General features: G+C 42.9%; 1 protein-coding gene across 4 annotated transcripts in view; it reads left to right on the forward strand.

Annotated features, from left to right (window-relative positions):
• Nucleotides 1-15792: 15792 nt before the first annotated feature.
• plcl5 (phospholipase C like 5) overlaps nucleotides 15793-16461 on the forward strand; it is a 194908-nt gene continuing 194239 nt past the window's right edge. For 2 of the 4 annotated variants that reach the window (XM_068013430.1, XM_068013431.1), the window contains exon 1: nucleotides 16196-16282. Coding sequence is in view for 1 of the 4 variants with exons in the window: in XM_068013429.1 (XP_067869530.1) it covers nucleotides 16085-16282 (198 nt within the window). In the remaining 3 variants the exon portion in view is untranslated. Of the gene's footprint in view, nucleotides 16283-16461 lie in introns of all 4 variants that reach the window. The other 2 variants (XM_068013429.1, XM_068013432.1) reach the window with 2 other exon arrangements.

Genomic DNA, 16461 nt, shown 5'->3' on the forward strand with positions numbered 1-16461 from the left:
GAAAGCTAACATGCAGGTGCAGCAAGTAACTAGGAAGGCTAATGATATGTTAGCCTTTATCACAAGAGGATTTGAGTACAGGAGTAGCGAAGTCTTGCTTCACTTGTATAGAACTTTGGTTAGACCGCACCTGGAGTACTGTGTGCAGTTTTGGTCCCCTTACCTTAGGAAGGATATTATTGCCACAGAGGGATTGCAACAAAGGTTCACCAGACTTGTTCCCAGGATGGCGGGACTGTCCTATGAAGACAGATTGGGAAAACTGGGCCTGTACTCCCTAGAGTTTTGAAGAATGAGAGGTGATCTCATTGAAACCTACAAAATACTTTAAAGGGATAGACAGGGTAGATGCAGCTAAGATTTTTCCCCTGGTTGGAGAATCTAGAACCAGGTGACACAATTTTAAAATAAGGGGGAAGTCACTTAGGACAGAGATGAGGATAAATTTCTTAACTCAGAGGGTTGTGAATCTTTGGAATTCTCTACCCCAGAGGGCTGTGAAAGCTCAGTCATTGAGTATGTTTAAAGCAGAGATTGACAGATTTCTAAATGCCTCTGACATAAAGGGATATAGGTATAGTGTGGGAAAAGGGCATTGAGGTGGTTGATCAGCCATGATCGTATTGAATGGCACAGCAGGCTCGATGGCTTAAATGGCCTACTCCTGTTCCTATGTCCCTATGTTAACATTAATCTGGACAAATTAAAATAAACCCCAATAAATCTCAACCTCCTACGCAAGATAGTTTAAAGCATATAAAAACAAGAAATGCTGGAAACACTCAGCAGGTTGGCAGCATCTGTGGAGAAAGATCTCTCTCCACAGATGCTGCCAAACCTGCTGAGTATTTCCAGCATTTCTTGTTTTTATTTCAGATTTGAAACATCTGCAGTATTTTGCTTTTAATATAGTTTAAAGCATATTTTACTTTATTTTCCAGGTAATATCTTGTTCCATCTAAGTTCACTCTCCTGGCATCATCCATCATTCCCAATTTTTTGCCAGACCAATTCCAAACTGAATCTCCAACTGGACATGAGGTAGATCCTGTTTAAGGTAGCTGTGAAAACTGCAGTCACGTGGGTTCTACTAACTCGAGATGGGCTCAGATTCCAAGTAGCGTAAGATTTATTGTTTCAATCATGCTAAGTTGTTAAATATTACATCTATTGAACAACCCAACTGATATCAGGAACTCAGAAAACCAGTGCCACAATATGTTGGAACACCAATCAATTTCAGCAACCAGACCAACAACATAGAATATTTTTCGAAAAGGGATAATAATTTTTTTACATTTTATTTTAGAGATACAGCATTGAAACAGGCCCTTCGGCCCACCGAGTCTGTGCCGACCAACAACCACCCATTTATACTAACCCTACAGTAATCCCATATTCCCTATCACCTACCTACACTAGGGGCAATTTATAACAGCAAATTTACCTATCACCTGCAAGTCTTTGGATGTGGGAGGAAACCGGAGCACCCGGAGAAAACCCATGCAGACACACTTGCAAACTCCGCACAGGCAGTACCCAGAATCGAACCCGGGTCCCTGGAGCTGTGAGGCGTCGGTGCTAACCACTGCGCCGCCCTATGATTCCTTATGTTGGTTTATGTTTCTTAAATTTCAAAAATGGAAAACATCCAACTAAAATCAAAACTAATTACGTTTCTTTTTCTTGAGTTTTTAGGGTAATATTGGGCCAATCCTAATAATGTCTACACAAGAGACTTGGGAGATTGAATCAAGTAAAGAAGTTCCTTGGAGGTGATATCTCCCTCTGATTTCATTCTCTTCCTCAGCCTTTGACGTGTGGCTGAATTATCAGTTCACTCTCCAAGTCCCATCAGATCATGTTTTGTGTTAAGACCGTCAATATACTGTGCCAACACAGTGAATCCCTTCATTATTTTTAACTACTTTAATCAACATGAGATTGAGAATTAATTATGGAAAGTAGGCCTCATCACTTCAGGGGAATCCATGCAGGAAAACTACGTAAAGGACTTTCCTCCTGAGTCCCTGTTCTATTTACATCTGTGTGATTATCTCCGACAAAGTTTGGCCAGTGATACCCTTGGCTGTGCCTATGTGTAATGTTCACTGAATAGTCTGGGAATTTAAAAAACAAAACTTAGGAAATGTTCTCGATTTTGGAAAGTTCAAACAATTAAATAACATTTGACTTTTAAAATTCCGGCTACATTTAACATCTGAGGGACATTACACTCAGACGGAACAATTAAATATTAATTGCACCTTTTAATAGAAAGGCTCCGTAATGAAGTATTAGATTACAGTTAAGGACAAGGCCTCCCATTAACTACCATTTGTTCAATAATTTGCCTTTCAGTTGACTGTCAAATAAATGTAAATATGAGTAAGAACATGGCAGTGAAGTCTTTAAGCAATGCTAGTGCATGGAAAGCAAAGATCTCAGCATAAAAATAGCATTATTTGAAGGGGCTCTCTGTAGTAATTACTATACTACATTCTTTCTTTTGGGCCTCCTTATCTCGAGAGACAATGGATACGCGCCTGGAGGTGGTCAGTGGTTTGTGAAGCAGCGCCTGGAGTGGCTATAAAGGCCAATTCTGGAGTAACAGGCTCTTCCACAGGTGCTGCAGAGAAATTTGTTTGTTGGGGCTGTTGCACAGTTGGCTCTCCCCTTGCGCCTCTGTCTTTTTTCCTGCCAACTACTAAGTCTCTTCGACTCGCCACAATTTAGCCCTGTCTTTATGGCTGCCCGCCAGCTCTGGCGAATGCTGGCAACTGACTCCCACGACTTGTGATCAATGTCACACGATTTCATGTCGCGTTTGCAGACGTCTTTATAACGGAGACATGGACGGCCGGTGGGTCTGATACCAGTGGCGAGCTCGCTGTACAATGTGTCTTTGGGGATCCTGCCATCTTCCATGCGGCTCACATGGCCAAGCCATCTCAAGCGCCGCTGACTCAGTAGTGTGTATAAGCTGGGGATGTTGGCCGCTTCAAGGACTTCTGTGTTGGAGATATAGTCCTGCCACCTGATGCCAAGTATTCTCCGAAGGCAGCGAAGATGGAATGAATTGAGACGTCGCTCTTGGCTGGCATACGTTGTCCAGGCCTCGCTGCCGTAGAGCAAGGTACTGAGGACACAGGCCTGATACACTCGGACTTTTGTGTTCCGTGTCAGTGCGCCATTTTCCCACACTCTCTTGGCCAGTCTGAACATAGCAGTGGAAGCCTTACCCATGCGCTTGTTGATTTCTGCATCTAGAGACAGGTTACTGGTGATAGTTGAGCCTAGGTAGGTGAACTCTTGAACCACTTCCAGAGCGTGGTCGCCAATATTGATGGATGGAGCATTTCTGACATCCTGCCCCATGATGTTCGTTTTCTTGAGGCTGATGGTTAGGCCAAATTCATTGCAGGCAGACGCAAACCTGTCGATGAGACTCTGCAGGCATTCTTCAGTGTGAGATGTTAAAGCAGCATCGTCAGCAAAGAGGAGTTCTCTGATGAGGACTTTCCGTACTTTGGACTTCGCTCTTAGACGGGCAAGGTTGAACAACCTGCCCCCTGATCTTGTGTGGAGGAAAATTCCTTCTTCAGAGGATTTGAACGCATGTGAAAGCAGCAGGGAGAAGAAAATCCCAAAAAGTGTGGGTGCGAGAACACAGCCCTGTTTCACACCACTCAGGATAGGAAAGGGCTCTGATGAGGAGCCACCATGTTGAATTGTGCCTTTCATATACTATATAGAATGTTACAATGGCACATAGTAAATCTAAAACACCAGAATTAACAGGTAAAACAACATCACCAGGTATTGTGTTTGGAACATCAGACAGTATATCCTGGAAAAAGGCCACTTTGCTCACCCAGCTCTGCACATGAACAAGATCTTTGTAAATCACTGTATTTGTCTCCAGACCCACTGTCTAAGTTGGTTTTTATTTCATAGATTTCTCACTTTTTAAAGTTCATTCTCTTGTTTTCTTCCATTTGCCATGATGACCTGATTTCCTTTTTTTTTGCGTCCTTTCTGATGCCACACTACCTTCTAGTTGAGAGGATGTGTTGACAATAATCTCAGGCTTTGACATTTAGCCTGCTGACTGGGATGTGGCTGACTCCGGTTTCTTTGTGGCAGAGAATGTGACCTCTGCTTTGCACCAAAGTCTTGATACATGGCTGAAATTAGAAGCTTTGTGTGGGAGGCTGCTAGGTGAGCCACCGACTTACCCATTCATGACTCATTACAGAGTGAACGCATTACCTCCCTCCATTATTTTTAATAACATCAATCTCGGTCCCCTCCCCCGTATAGATTCATTATGTAAACTCGGCTCCATCATTTGGGTGTGGGGGCTGCAGGGTGCGTGAATAAAGATCTGGTGTTGTAAATCAAACATGGAGTTGATGGAATAATGGCAGCATATGGTCCTGAGCTGCACAGCATTGGACCAAATAGCATTGAAGGAGAAGGCATAGGTTTGATCCTTTCATTTTATTAGGTTCTTAATTGAAGCCAAGCATAGCTGGGGGACACTGGATGGAAGCTAAGGGATTACTGAATAGGGATGAGGATGCTGGGGAAATTGGACTACTTAATTTGATCCGAATGGCACCAATACTTCCAAGTGTTCGGTAAAAAAAGATGTAAGGATAAATTGCGATAGTTTAACTTGTGAGTAAAATTACTAAAAAAAAAACGTGAACAGTAATGAGAAAAGTTTCCATGTAGCTTCAAGTATTATCTCTGGTATAACTGCTGTTACTTACAAAGATAGAAATGGTCTAAATCCAAAACACCCGAGGTAAAGTTAAGGGAAAATCCTAAAAAACAAGGATCTATTCAAATAAATTTGGATTTGCATATTATTTCTTGGCTTGTTCTTAGTGTAACTTGATATGGTCAGACTGTAATGTAGCAGGGAGCTGAGGATGGGAAGACTGAGTTCTTGAGTTAGTCTGTTTATTCTTAATTCTGCAAGAGGCACGATGGGCTGAATGGCCTCCTTCTGTGTTGTCAGAGTCTATGATTTAAGCCAAAGTGAAGCAAAGGCCCATTGTTACTTTTTAATAAGATTTGCAGATGCTAATTTGTTTTTCTACATTCTCTGAATGTTCAGGACCCCCCCACTCTCCACGACACTGCAAAATTAGTCAATGAGGAAGATGTTATATGATGAGGGGGTTTGGGGGCGGGGTGGAAGACTGCGTACTAGTACATTTAACAAGGTAAATCAGTAACCTCCCCATTAATAAATGAAGCACCTCCATCCAGGCTGATTCTTTGAACTAATTACAGCAGTACAATATGCAGTCAATTGGATTGCTCTCATGGAAGATGTAGCTTTGAATGGAGAAGAATGTGAGTGAATGTGCATCTGCCCAGGAGCTCAGCAATGCTGTAGCAAAATGACATTGAGCTTTTTAACTGATTTGGAAATTACTTGAAAAGATGGGACTGCTGGAATTTAGCTTGCCAATGCTCTATCCCTAATTTCTGAAATCAGCTCTAAAAGAACTCCAGTTATATGACAGAAACCTGCAAGTCTGTGGAAACTGCATAGAATAAAATTTTAAAATTGACAAGAGCGCATAAAGACATTTACTAAATCTAATCACTTAACCTTCTGGCCACTAAAGACTTTGAACAAAGAAAGTTTAAATTAAGTACATATTTCTACAATCACCAACCATAAACTTTAAAAAATATATATTTTTAATATGACCGGCTTCCTAACTTTTGATCTCACTGAACTATTGCAAGCCACTCATTACAAATAATCATGAGGCATCTCAGTCTATATGTTCTTCATGGCATCCTTAATCATTATTCACTTTGTTACTTTTGCTGTGCATCCATGCTGTCATGGATACACTGAACAGCTTTGTATTTGTCCTGTTTATCTGATTTAATGCATTTAATGACCGAGGATGACTAATTTATAGAACACACAGCAAACAGTGAAGATCTGGGAGAGCAGTGAATGTGAGGGAGCATGTAATCAATTATAAACTGCTGTCCTACAAATTCCTTAGAGCTTGGCAGTCTTTTTAAGTTGAAGTTTTCTGAACCTGGTCACATGAAAGACTTGACACTGTAATGGACAGAATCACTGCAGGATAATGACTTGTCCTCAGCTCTTTCAAATGCAAGCTCAGCAACTCCACATCAATTCTCCCAATCAACAGACTCCCTGTTTCAGCAGAAATAATCTAGAAATATCTAGAAAAAGATATAAAGCAGTTGTCCCTAAAATTGCTGTCTAAATAATGGTGAGACTAAGAACGCTCACCATTATTTATATGCAACAACTTCAGGTAAGGGCAGATGCAATTAAATCAAAGTTGCTGTTTAAGAAGCACCACTTCACCATTAACTGTGGAAATGGCATCTCGCTATCTAGCTCCCCATTCAAATGAGTTGAGCGGTGTGAAGCTCTTGTACATGCACAGTAGATACAAACTAGCATCATCATAAAAAACTAAGTCAAGTTATTTCAAGTCTACGCACCCTTTTAATGGTGTGATAATTAATGCCAGTCAACCTCTCTGGCACTGAAAATGAACTATTACAAGTATGGCATCAATTTTAATTGTTGGAGTTTTTAAATTTTTAATTATTTTTTTTTTACTCTTTGTTTTCTCTCACTCTAAATCCATTCTTGAAGACTGGCCATTAGGGAAGAGGTTCTAGTGCTGGCACCCTTTGACTTTCAAACAGTTGTAGCAACCTCTTTTTTTATTATTCATTCATGGGATGTGGGCGTCACTGGCTAGGCCAGCATTTATTGCCCATTCTTAATTGCCCTTGAGAAGGTGGTGGTGAGCTGCCTTCTTGAACTGCTGCAGTCCTTCTGAAGGAGGTACACCCACAGTGCTGTTAGGAAGGGAGTTCCAGGATTTTGACCAAGCGACAGTGAAGGAACAGCGATATGGTTCCAAGTCAAGGATGTTGTGTGACTTGGAGGGGAACTTGCAGGTGGTGGTGTTCCCATGCATTTGCTGCCCTTGTCCTTCTAGTTGGTAGAGGTCGCGGGTTTGGAAGGTGCTGTCTAAGGAGCCTTGGTGAGTTGCTGCAGTGCATCTTGTAGATAGTATACACTGTTGGCACTGTGCGTCGGTGCTGGAGGGAGTGAATGTTAGTGGATGGTGTGCCAATCAAGCGGGCTGCTTTGTCCTGGATGGTGTCGAGCTTCTTGAGTATTGTTGGAGCTGCACCCATCCAGGCAAGTGGAGAGTATTCCATCACACTCCTGACTTGTGCCTTGTAGATGGTGGACAGGCTTTGGGGAGCCAGGAGGTGAGTTACTCGCCGCAGGATTCCTAACCTCTGACCTGCTCTTGTAGCCACGGTATTTATATGGCTACTCCAGTTCAGTTTCTGGTCAATGGTAACCCCTAGGCTGTTGATAGTGGGGGATTCAGCGATGGTAATGCCATTGAATGTCAAGGGGAGATGGTTAGATTCTCTCTTATTGGAGATGGTCATTGCCTGGCAGTTGTGTGCCACAAATGTTACTTGCCACTTATCAGCCCAGCCTGGATATTGTCCAGGTCTTGCTGCATTTTTACCCGGACTGCTTCAGTAAGTGAGGAGTCGCAAATGGTGCTGAACATTGTGCAATCATCAGTGAACATCCCCACTTCTGACCTTATGATTGAAGGAAGGTCATTGACGAAGCAGCTGAAGATGATTGGGCTGATCTTTTGCAGCAAAAGGAATTGCCATCAAATGAAGAGGGAAATAAAAACCACATGATGCTAAATATTTAAAATCTCACTGCAAAAAAACAATCTATTGCCTCTAATATGAAAACTCTGAATTGTACTTTCTGATGTGGAGAACCCATGGCAGGGTCTCTGTAGGATGTACCTGGTATATTACATATTTTTGCTTTGTTCAGGAAATAAATATAGCCAAAAAATACATTTTACATGGAGATTTATACAATTGTAACTTTCACCAAAAACATCTGAAAGTTTCTTTACTTTTATTTGTTGTCGATGGTAAAATTCCATTTCCTTAAGGTATGTTCCCCCACTCTGTCTTTCTCTGTATCTCTGCTTTATCCAACACCCAAAGGCTGGTCAAAGATGCTTTAGACCAGACTTCTGATTCCTCTCCTTGATTCTTCTGTCTGGCTTCTGTTTGACACATTCCCCATCCTGTCCCTAGAATCCCACATCCTAGCTCAGGCATAAAGTTTTCAAGCTATTAAAATGGAACAGATAGTTTCTTTCCATCTACCCTATTTCTGTGAAATGGGGAGTCCAGGTCTAGGGGGAATAGTGTAAAAAAAAATAGGGCCATACCTTTCAGGAGTGAAATTAGGAAACACTTTTACACACATAGGGTGGTAGAAGTTTGGAACTCTCTTCAGCAAATGGTAATTGATGCTGGATCAATTGTTAAGTTTAAATCCGAGATTGATAGATTTTTGTTATCTAAAAATATTAAGGGAAATGGGGCGAAGGCGGGTATATGGAGTTAGGTTGAGGATCAGTCATGATCTTATTGAATGGCAGAACAAGCTCAATGAGTTAAATGGCCTCCTCCTGTTCCTTTGTTCTGAAAGCTGCTTGTAATTATTCTATGTCACAGTATGTTGGTGCTGCAGATAGGAATTGCTTATCAAATTGCCTTAATCCACAGTGTATTTCATAGTATTACTTAAAAGATGTTTTACATGTTATGGTTGTTAAGTATTTTAAACACATGCAAGAAAAGAGAAGCAGTAAAACATTTAGCAGACAAATGATATAACTTCTGAAGTACAGAGGGTAAGCACTTCAATAAGCAAGTACTTCATCTAAACCTATTTACGCTTTCCGCTAGAAATTAAATGCCGGTTTAAAGTACTGTCAAGTAGTTTCTAGTCATAAAGATACAAAATATCTGGGATTAACAGATGCATTACAATACAACTTTTCTTTATAAAAGAATTTGATTGAGGACTGGTTAGTTCTGAATGAGACACATGGAATCAAGGATACATTGCTATATAATTTACATTTTGTTTAATGGCTGAGAAAGACTATACATCTCAGGAGTCAGAGATGTGATTTAATTATCCACTAGGGACTGATTTGCTGCAGCATCAGTTAGGTGTTCGTGACTCATAACCACTGATTACAGTGACTATGATCCCTTTGAGGACTTTGACAGCATCAGAAAGAGACCCAGCTTACAACTGTTCAGTTTATTTCAGGGATAGGAGAGGCTTTTTGGTTCAGTGCATTTATTTAATCCTTTAGATCATTCTCAAAAATTTCCAGAAAATCATATACAGAAGAAGCTCTGTGCATATTGAAAGTGGAAAATGTATTTTGTTGTGGACAGGTTTAAAGGTGTCACTCATACTGTTATGGTAAATGGTTGGGTTCAGCTGCTGATAATAATTGGAGTACCATGGGAAATAAACAGCTCCTGGTCTGATATTTAGGCAACAAGAAAAATAGTTAACAAGAGCAAGTACTCAAATGCTCACCACATGCAGTGGCTTGAAAGATTGAAGGGGCTCATTGCATGATTTCCCTTTTCTTTCCAGCAAACTTCCAGTTAGAACCAGGTACTTCCCCTCAATCAGAGAGGGCAAATCCTTATGGCTATTTCAGGGGCAGGGCTTAATTGTTAAAGCAGCATCTCATTTTTTTTAAAAAAAGAATTACATTTGAGACCTAATATGAATAGAAAAAGATGGCTAGATATTAGGTTAATACTGTAGGAATAATCGTCGTCGAGGAGGGTTTGTCTACCGAGTCAGTATGGGTGGAAGTCAGAAACAGGAAAGGAGCAGTCACTTTGTTGGGATTTTTCTATAGACCCCCCAATAGCAACAGAGACACGGAGGAACAGATTGGGAGGCAGATTTTGGAAAGGTGCAGAAGTAACAGGGTTGTTGTCATGGGTGACTTCAACTTCCCTAATATTGATTGGAACCTCCTTAGTGCAAATAGTTTGGATGGAGCAGTTTTTGTCAGGTGTGTCCAGGAAGGTTTCCTGACTCAATATGTAGATAGGCCGACTAGAGGGGAGGCTATGTTGGACTTGGTGCTTGGCAACGAACCAGGCCAGGTGGCAGATCTCTCGGTGGGAGAGCATTTTGGTGATAGTGATCACAACTCCCTGACCTTTAGTATAGTCATGGAGAGGGACAGGAGCAGATGGGAAGGGAAAATATTTAATTGGGGGAGGGGGAATTACAATGCGATTAGGCAGGAACTGGGGAGCATAAATTGGGAACAGATGTTCTCAGGGAAATGCACGACAGAAATGTGGAGGTTGTTTAGGGAGCACTTGCTGCGTCTGCTGGATAGGTTTGTCCCGATGAGGCAAGGAAGGGATGGTAGGGTGAAGGAACCTTGGATGACAAGAGATGTGGAACAGCTAGTCAAGAGGAAGAAGGAAGCTTACTTAAGGTTGAGGAAGCAAGGATCAGACAGGGCTCTAGAGGGTGACAAGGTAGCCAGGAAGGAACTGAAGAATGGACTTAGGAGAGCTAGAAGGGGACATGAAAAAGTCTTGGCGGGTAGGATTAAGGAAAATCCCAAGGCATTCTACACTTATGTGAGGAACAAGAGGATGGCCAGAGTGAGGGTAGGGCCAATCAGGGATAGTGGAGGGAACTTGTGCCTGGAGTCGGAGGAGGTAGGGGAGGTCCTAAATGAATACTTTGCTTCAGTATTCACTAGTGAGAGGGACCTGGTCGTTTGTGAGGACAGCGTGGAACAGGCTGATATGCTCGAACAGGTTGAGGTTAAGAGGGAGGATGTGCTGGAAATTTTGAATGATATGAGGACAGATAAGTCCCCGGGGCCAGACGGGATATACCCAAGGATATTATGGGAAGCGAGGGAAGAGATTGCCGCGCCTTTGGCGATGATCTTTGCGTCCTCACTGTCCACTGGAGTAGTACCGGATGATTGGAGGGTGGTAAATGTTATTCCCTTGTTCAAGAAAGGGAATAGGGATAACCCTGGGAGTTATAGACCAGTCAGTCTTAAGTTGGTAGTGGGCAAATTATTGGAGAGGATTCTGAGAGACAGGATTTATGATTATTTGGAAAAGCATGGTTTGATTAGAGACAGTCAGCATGGCTTTGTGAGGGGCAGGTCATGCCTCACAAGCTTTATTGAATTCTTTGAAGATGTGACAAAACACATTGATGAAGGAAGAGCAGTGGATGTGGTGTATATGGATTTTAGCAAGGCGTTTGATAAGGTTCCCCATGGTAGGCTCATTCAGAAAGTAAGGAGGCATGGGATTCAGGGAAAGTTGGCTGTCTGGATACAAAATTGGCTGGCCCATAGAAGACAGAGGGTGGTAGTAGATGGAAAGTATTCAGCATGGAGCTCGGTGACCAGTGGTGTTCCGCAGAAATCTGTTCTGGGACCTCTGCTCTTTGTGATTTTTATAAATGACTTGGATGAGGAAGTGGAAGGCTGGGTTAGCAAGTTTGCTGATGACACGAAGATTGCTGGAGTTGTGGATAGTGTGGAAGGCTATTGTAGGTTGCAACGGGACATTGTCAGGATGCAGAGCTGGGCTGAGAAGTGGCAGATGGAGTTCAACCTGGAAAAGTGTGAAGCGATTCATTTTGGAAGGTCGAATTTGAATGCAGAATACAGGCTTAAAGACAGGATTCTTGGTAGTGTGGAGGAACAGAGGGATCTTGGGGTCCATGTCCATAGATCGCTCAAAGTTGCCACCTAAGTTGATACGGTTGTTAAGAAGGCGTATGATGTGTTGGCTTTCATTAACAGGGGGATTGAGTTTAAGAGCCGCAAGGTTATGCTGCAGCTCTATAAGGCCCTGGTTCGACCACACTTGGAATATTGTGTTCAGTTCTGGTCGCCTCATTATAGGAAGGATGTGGAAGCTTTAGAGAGGGTGCAGAGGAGATTTACCAGGATGCTGTCTGGACTGGAGGGCATGTCTTACGAAGAAAGATTGAAGGAGCTAGGGCTTTTCTCATTGGAGTGAAGAAGGATGAGAGGTGACTTGATAGAGGGGTAGAAGATGATGAGAGGCATAGATTATATGATTATAGATAGAGTGGATAGCCAGAGACTTTTTCCCAGGGCGGAAAGGGCTATCACCATGGGGCATAATTTTAAGGTGATTGGAGGAAGGTTTCGGGGAGATGTCAGAGGTAGGTTCTTTACACAGAGAGTGGTGGGTGCATGGAATGCGCTGCCAGCGGTGGTAGTAGAAGCAGATACATTAGGGACATTTAAGCGACTCTTGGATAGGTACATGGATGATAGCAGAATGAAGGGTAGGTAGTTAGTTTGATCTTAGAGTAGGTTAAAGGTTCGGCACAACATCGTGGGCCGAAGGGCCTGTACTGTGCTGTGCTGTTCTATGTTCTATGTTCTAATCTGAGGAAATGCGTCTGTGAATTAGAGTCTTCCACTGCCTTTTAGAGACTATAGTGCAAACTTGGGCTCTTGGTTTTTGTAAATTATATTGAGAGGAGTTGCCTTCATTGTTCATGTACAGATGACATTACAATACAGTCTTTGCCTTGATGTAGCCCCACTATCTGCAAATGCTCTACAGTCTGTGCAAATTTGTTGGATTCAGCTAATGTGGAATAAAGTACCAAATGGACACGTACAAAGACTGGGATATAGAATGGGCACAGTATCATGCAACAAAGCTTTCTTTTTAACTCTCTGATTATATTTTGCTTTTAGTAAGCAAGAAACATCTCTTGGTGAAAAAAATCTGATGTAGATTCCATTAGTAACAGTTGTATGAATTAAGTCACACTTCATTAGTGATGAACTAATCGTTTCTCCTGCTTCCCTCCTGAAGGTGACAGGTCCTGCTGTTGTTTGTTTCTATTGATAGCTGGATCCTATCCTCAACCACTATCCACATCCAGCAAGGGCCATCTCACAGTGATTAGAGGTTTTTTCCACATTCCTTAGCCCAGGGGTATTGAGACCAAAAATAGTGTTCTTGTTAACATCAGACAATTTGGCACAAACCTTGGACCTTCCTAGTCCATTTAATTATTATCATATTGCATGATGTAGTTACCCATTAAGGTATTGGGGAAACAACACTATTCATTGATACTTGTATAGATATGTCTGCATTGTAACTTTATAAGAGGGGTGTACAATGCTGTTATTTGGGTATAATAATGCTATATTTATTTTTTGGTTTAATTTTTCTGCTCGAGGTGGGGAATGTTGATACTAGGGAATGGAACCCTCAATTTAAGTACCCATTTAATGGAACTAGACACTTCCCAGGCCAGGTAGCATATGGTTAGTTGCAGAGTAAAACTTTGCCCCAAGAAGATGCCTCAGCTGATCCTCGGAAGTGCAATGCCTACTGTACCAACATGTTGCATCAAGCTGTGACCTCTCTGAGTGAGATTTGTAATTTGGTCCCAAGTTAAGGTCTGTTTTCTGCTGTGGGACATTGACAAAGAATAACCTCCATTTATATAGCACCTTTTTAATGTAGTAATTGGAGAAAAGCAATGCCAGGGCAAGAAAGAGGAGTGACCAAAAGCTTGGCCAAAGCAGTTGGTTTTAAGGTCCTCAAGGAAGATAGGGAGATAGAGAGGTGGAGAAATTGAGGGAGGGAATTCCCAAAAGTACAAGCTTGATATTGCCCAGACCAATTTCACAAAGGATCCCTTTGCAGCTTCACTGAGCTTATGCCCTTCAGCATGGTTGTTCATCTTGGGTTTATAAAGAGAAAACTACTTTGAGAAGATGCTTAACCAGGACGGTCAACTTATCCATTTAAGGAGTGTGTGGATGCCAAGCACCTTGTCCGAGTGGGGAATGGGAAATCAGGCAGGCAATGTTCTTAGATGTAAACAGAGAAAGCTAGAAAGACTCAGCAAGTCAGACAGCATCTGTACAGAGAGAAACACTAATATTTCAGGCCGGTGACCTTTCATCAGAACTCTATACACTGACACGTTCTTAGGTTGCTCTCACAGGCATCTTTTGCACAGGTGTCGCTGAAACCTAAGGGGTGTATGCAACACTGATGCATACAAAGGCCTGAGATTTCCCCCTTTCTGGCAACCCTTTCTTATTGACGGGGCACTTCCCTCTATATTTAGTTTAGAGGATACAGCACTGAAACAGGCCCTTCGGCCCACCGAGTCTGTGCCAACCATCAACCACCCATTTATACTAATCCTACACTAATCCCATATTCCTACCACATCCCCACCTGTTCCTATATTTCCCTACCACCTACCTCGACTAGGGGCAATTTATAATGGCCAATTTACCTACCAACCTGCAAGTCAGAATTGAACCCGGGTCGCTGGAGCTGTGTGGCTGCGGTGCTCGCCACTGTGCCGCCCATGTGGGGTATTTAAGCAGTGACACGGACAGGTGTGACCTGCGTTAAGTATAGTCTGAATGATGAAAATGTGAACGGGTTGATTGAACTAATCACGTAGAAGGGTCAGAACAGAAAAGTTCTCGACACTTTGAGTTTGGGGGGTGGAGTCCACTTTTGGAATGGGTCGTCTGGAAATTTCTAGAGTGTATACCAGAGCCGAAATACCTTATTTCCAAAATATATAAAGTCCATTTTCCCCAGGTTTATGTGTTACTAGGAGAAACATTATTTGTTCCGATATTATGGGTATCCAGCGGCCAACATCCCCAGCTTATACACACTACTGAGTCAGCGGCGCTTGAGATGGCTTGGCCATGTGAGCCGCATGGAAGATGGCAGGATCCCCAAAGACACATTGTACAGCGAGCTCGCCACTGGTATCAGACCCACCGGCCGTCCATGTCTCCGTTATAAAGACGTCTGCAAACGCGACATGAAATCGTGTGACATTGATCACAAGTCGTGGGAGTCAGTTGCCAGCATTCGCCAGAGCTGGCGGGCAGCCATAAAGACAGGGCTAAATTGTGGCGAGTCGAAGAGACTTAGTAGTTGGCAGGAAAAAAGACAGAGGCGCAAGGGGAGAGCCAACTGTGCAACAGCCCCAACAAACAAATTTCTCTGCAGCACCTGTGGAAGAGCCTGTCACTCCAGAATTGGCCTTTATAGCCACTCCAGGCGCTGCTTCACAAACCACTGACCACCTCCAGGCGCGTATCCATTGTCTCTCGAGATAAGGAGGCCCAAAAGAAAATATGGGTATCCAATGAACTCTTGTCAGACCCTGTTTGCTTTTAGTCTTAACGAAAGGTGGCGACCGGACACCACGCGTAAGACACAGGCGAGCTGATTGAAAACTGACGGCGTTTATTGAAAATAAGCTGTTTGCTTTTATTAGCTGAGCATTGCAGGGCTTCTGTTAAAAGTGGTCTTGAGTTTAGAATGCAAAGTAATAAATGCTGTAATTGCCCACACATTGTATTTGAAACTGCGCAATGAACTTGCAGGAGTCTTTAAAACGATACTCAGGCAGTGTTTTTTTGTTAACTAACACTGACCAGGTTTGCTTTTGAAATGCAACTGTTCCAAATCGGGTCTTAAACCCCGAAGTAAAGAAGTCACTGAAACGTGTCTTAACTGACACAGGGCTCTGGGATGATGGTGCATCTCAGCGGCTGCACATCATTAAGCTTCGGGACATTTGCAGTGTTTGGGAGTGGACTCTTTCAATTGGTTGCCCCTACACGATTTAATGTCTATTTGGTGCACCGTGAACTTGCACATGCACGTGAGTGACTTCCTATGTTTAAACAGTCGAAAGAGCTGGCTTTTTCCCCCTCCCTGTAAGCACAGCTGTCACGTCTGCCCTTGGTGACTGCAGACCATCAGCAGAATATATCTTTGGTCCCGACGTTAAATCCCATGATTTTCTTTGAGGGGTGACCTGGGAAAGAGGCGTTCTTTACAACACAGCACGTGTTGGAAACGAGGAAGTCGCACAGAGCCAGGCTGGTGTGGTGACGGATTATATCCGTTAATTTCACAGGAAGTAAATGAAATCGGCTGGGCTGATTGCGGAGCCGTGCCTCTGGCGTGCTGGTTAGTTTCAGGTCAGTTACACTGGTCAGTGGCGGGTCGCCGAGGTCTCTCTGCAGCATGTGTGGCCGCATTGAGTGAGAGGGTTGCTCCTTTGATGATGGCGGATGGACAGAGAGACGGTGCTGAACCCGGGCTACCGGCTCCAAGCGACTCCATCCCAAACTCAACTGTCTTTTCATCCGAAACCCAACCTATTTCCAACGGCAAATGCCCGGAGCAGAGTGACCCGTCCGTCAGCAGTGAAACTGCAGAGGGAAAGCAATCCACAACTCCCCGCAGTAGCATCATCAAGGTAAAAATCACATTGAAATCCTGTAACGTACTGACTTTGTTTAATTTCATCTGTTTAAGTGAGGCGAGAGAGTCATTGTATTTTTTCCCTCTCCCAGTAGTTTGCTCAGTTTAAAAATGTCTTTCCATAAATATCTTGTCTATTACTATTTGCAGATTGTTTCCCTTTTTACAAGTAAT

The sequence above is a fragment of the Heterodontus francisci genome, chromosome 33 (assembly GCF_036365525.1).
Source record: "Heterodontus francisci isolate sHetFra1 chromosome 33, sHetFra1.hap1, whole genome shotgun sequence".
Taxonomy (NCBI): Eukaryota; Metazoa; Chordata; class Chondrichthyes; order Heterodontiformes; family Heterodontidae; genus Heterodontus; species Heterodontus francisci.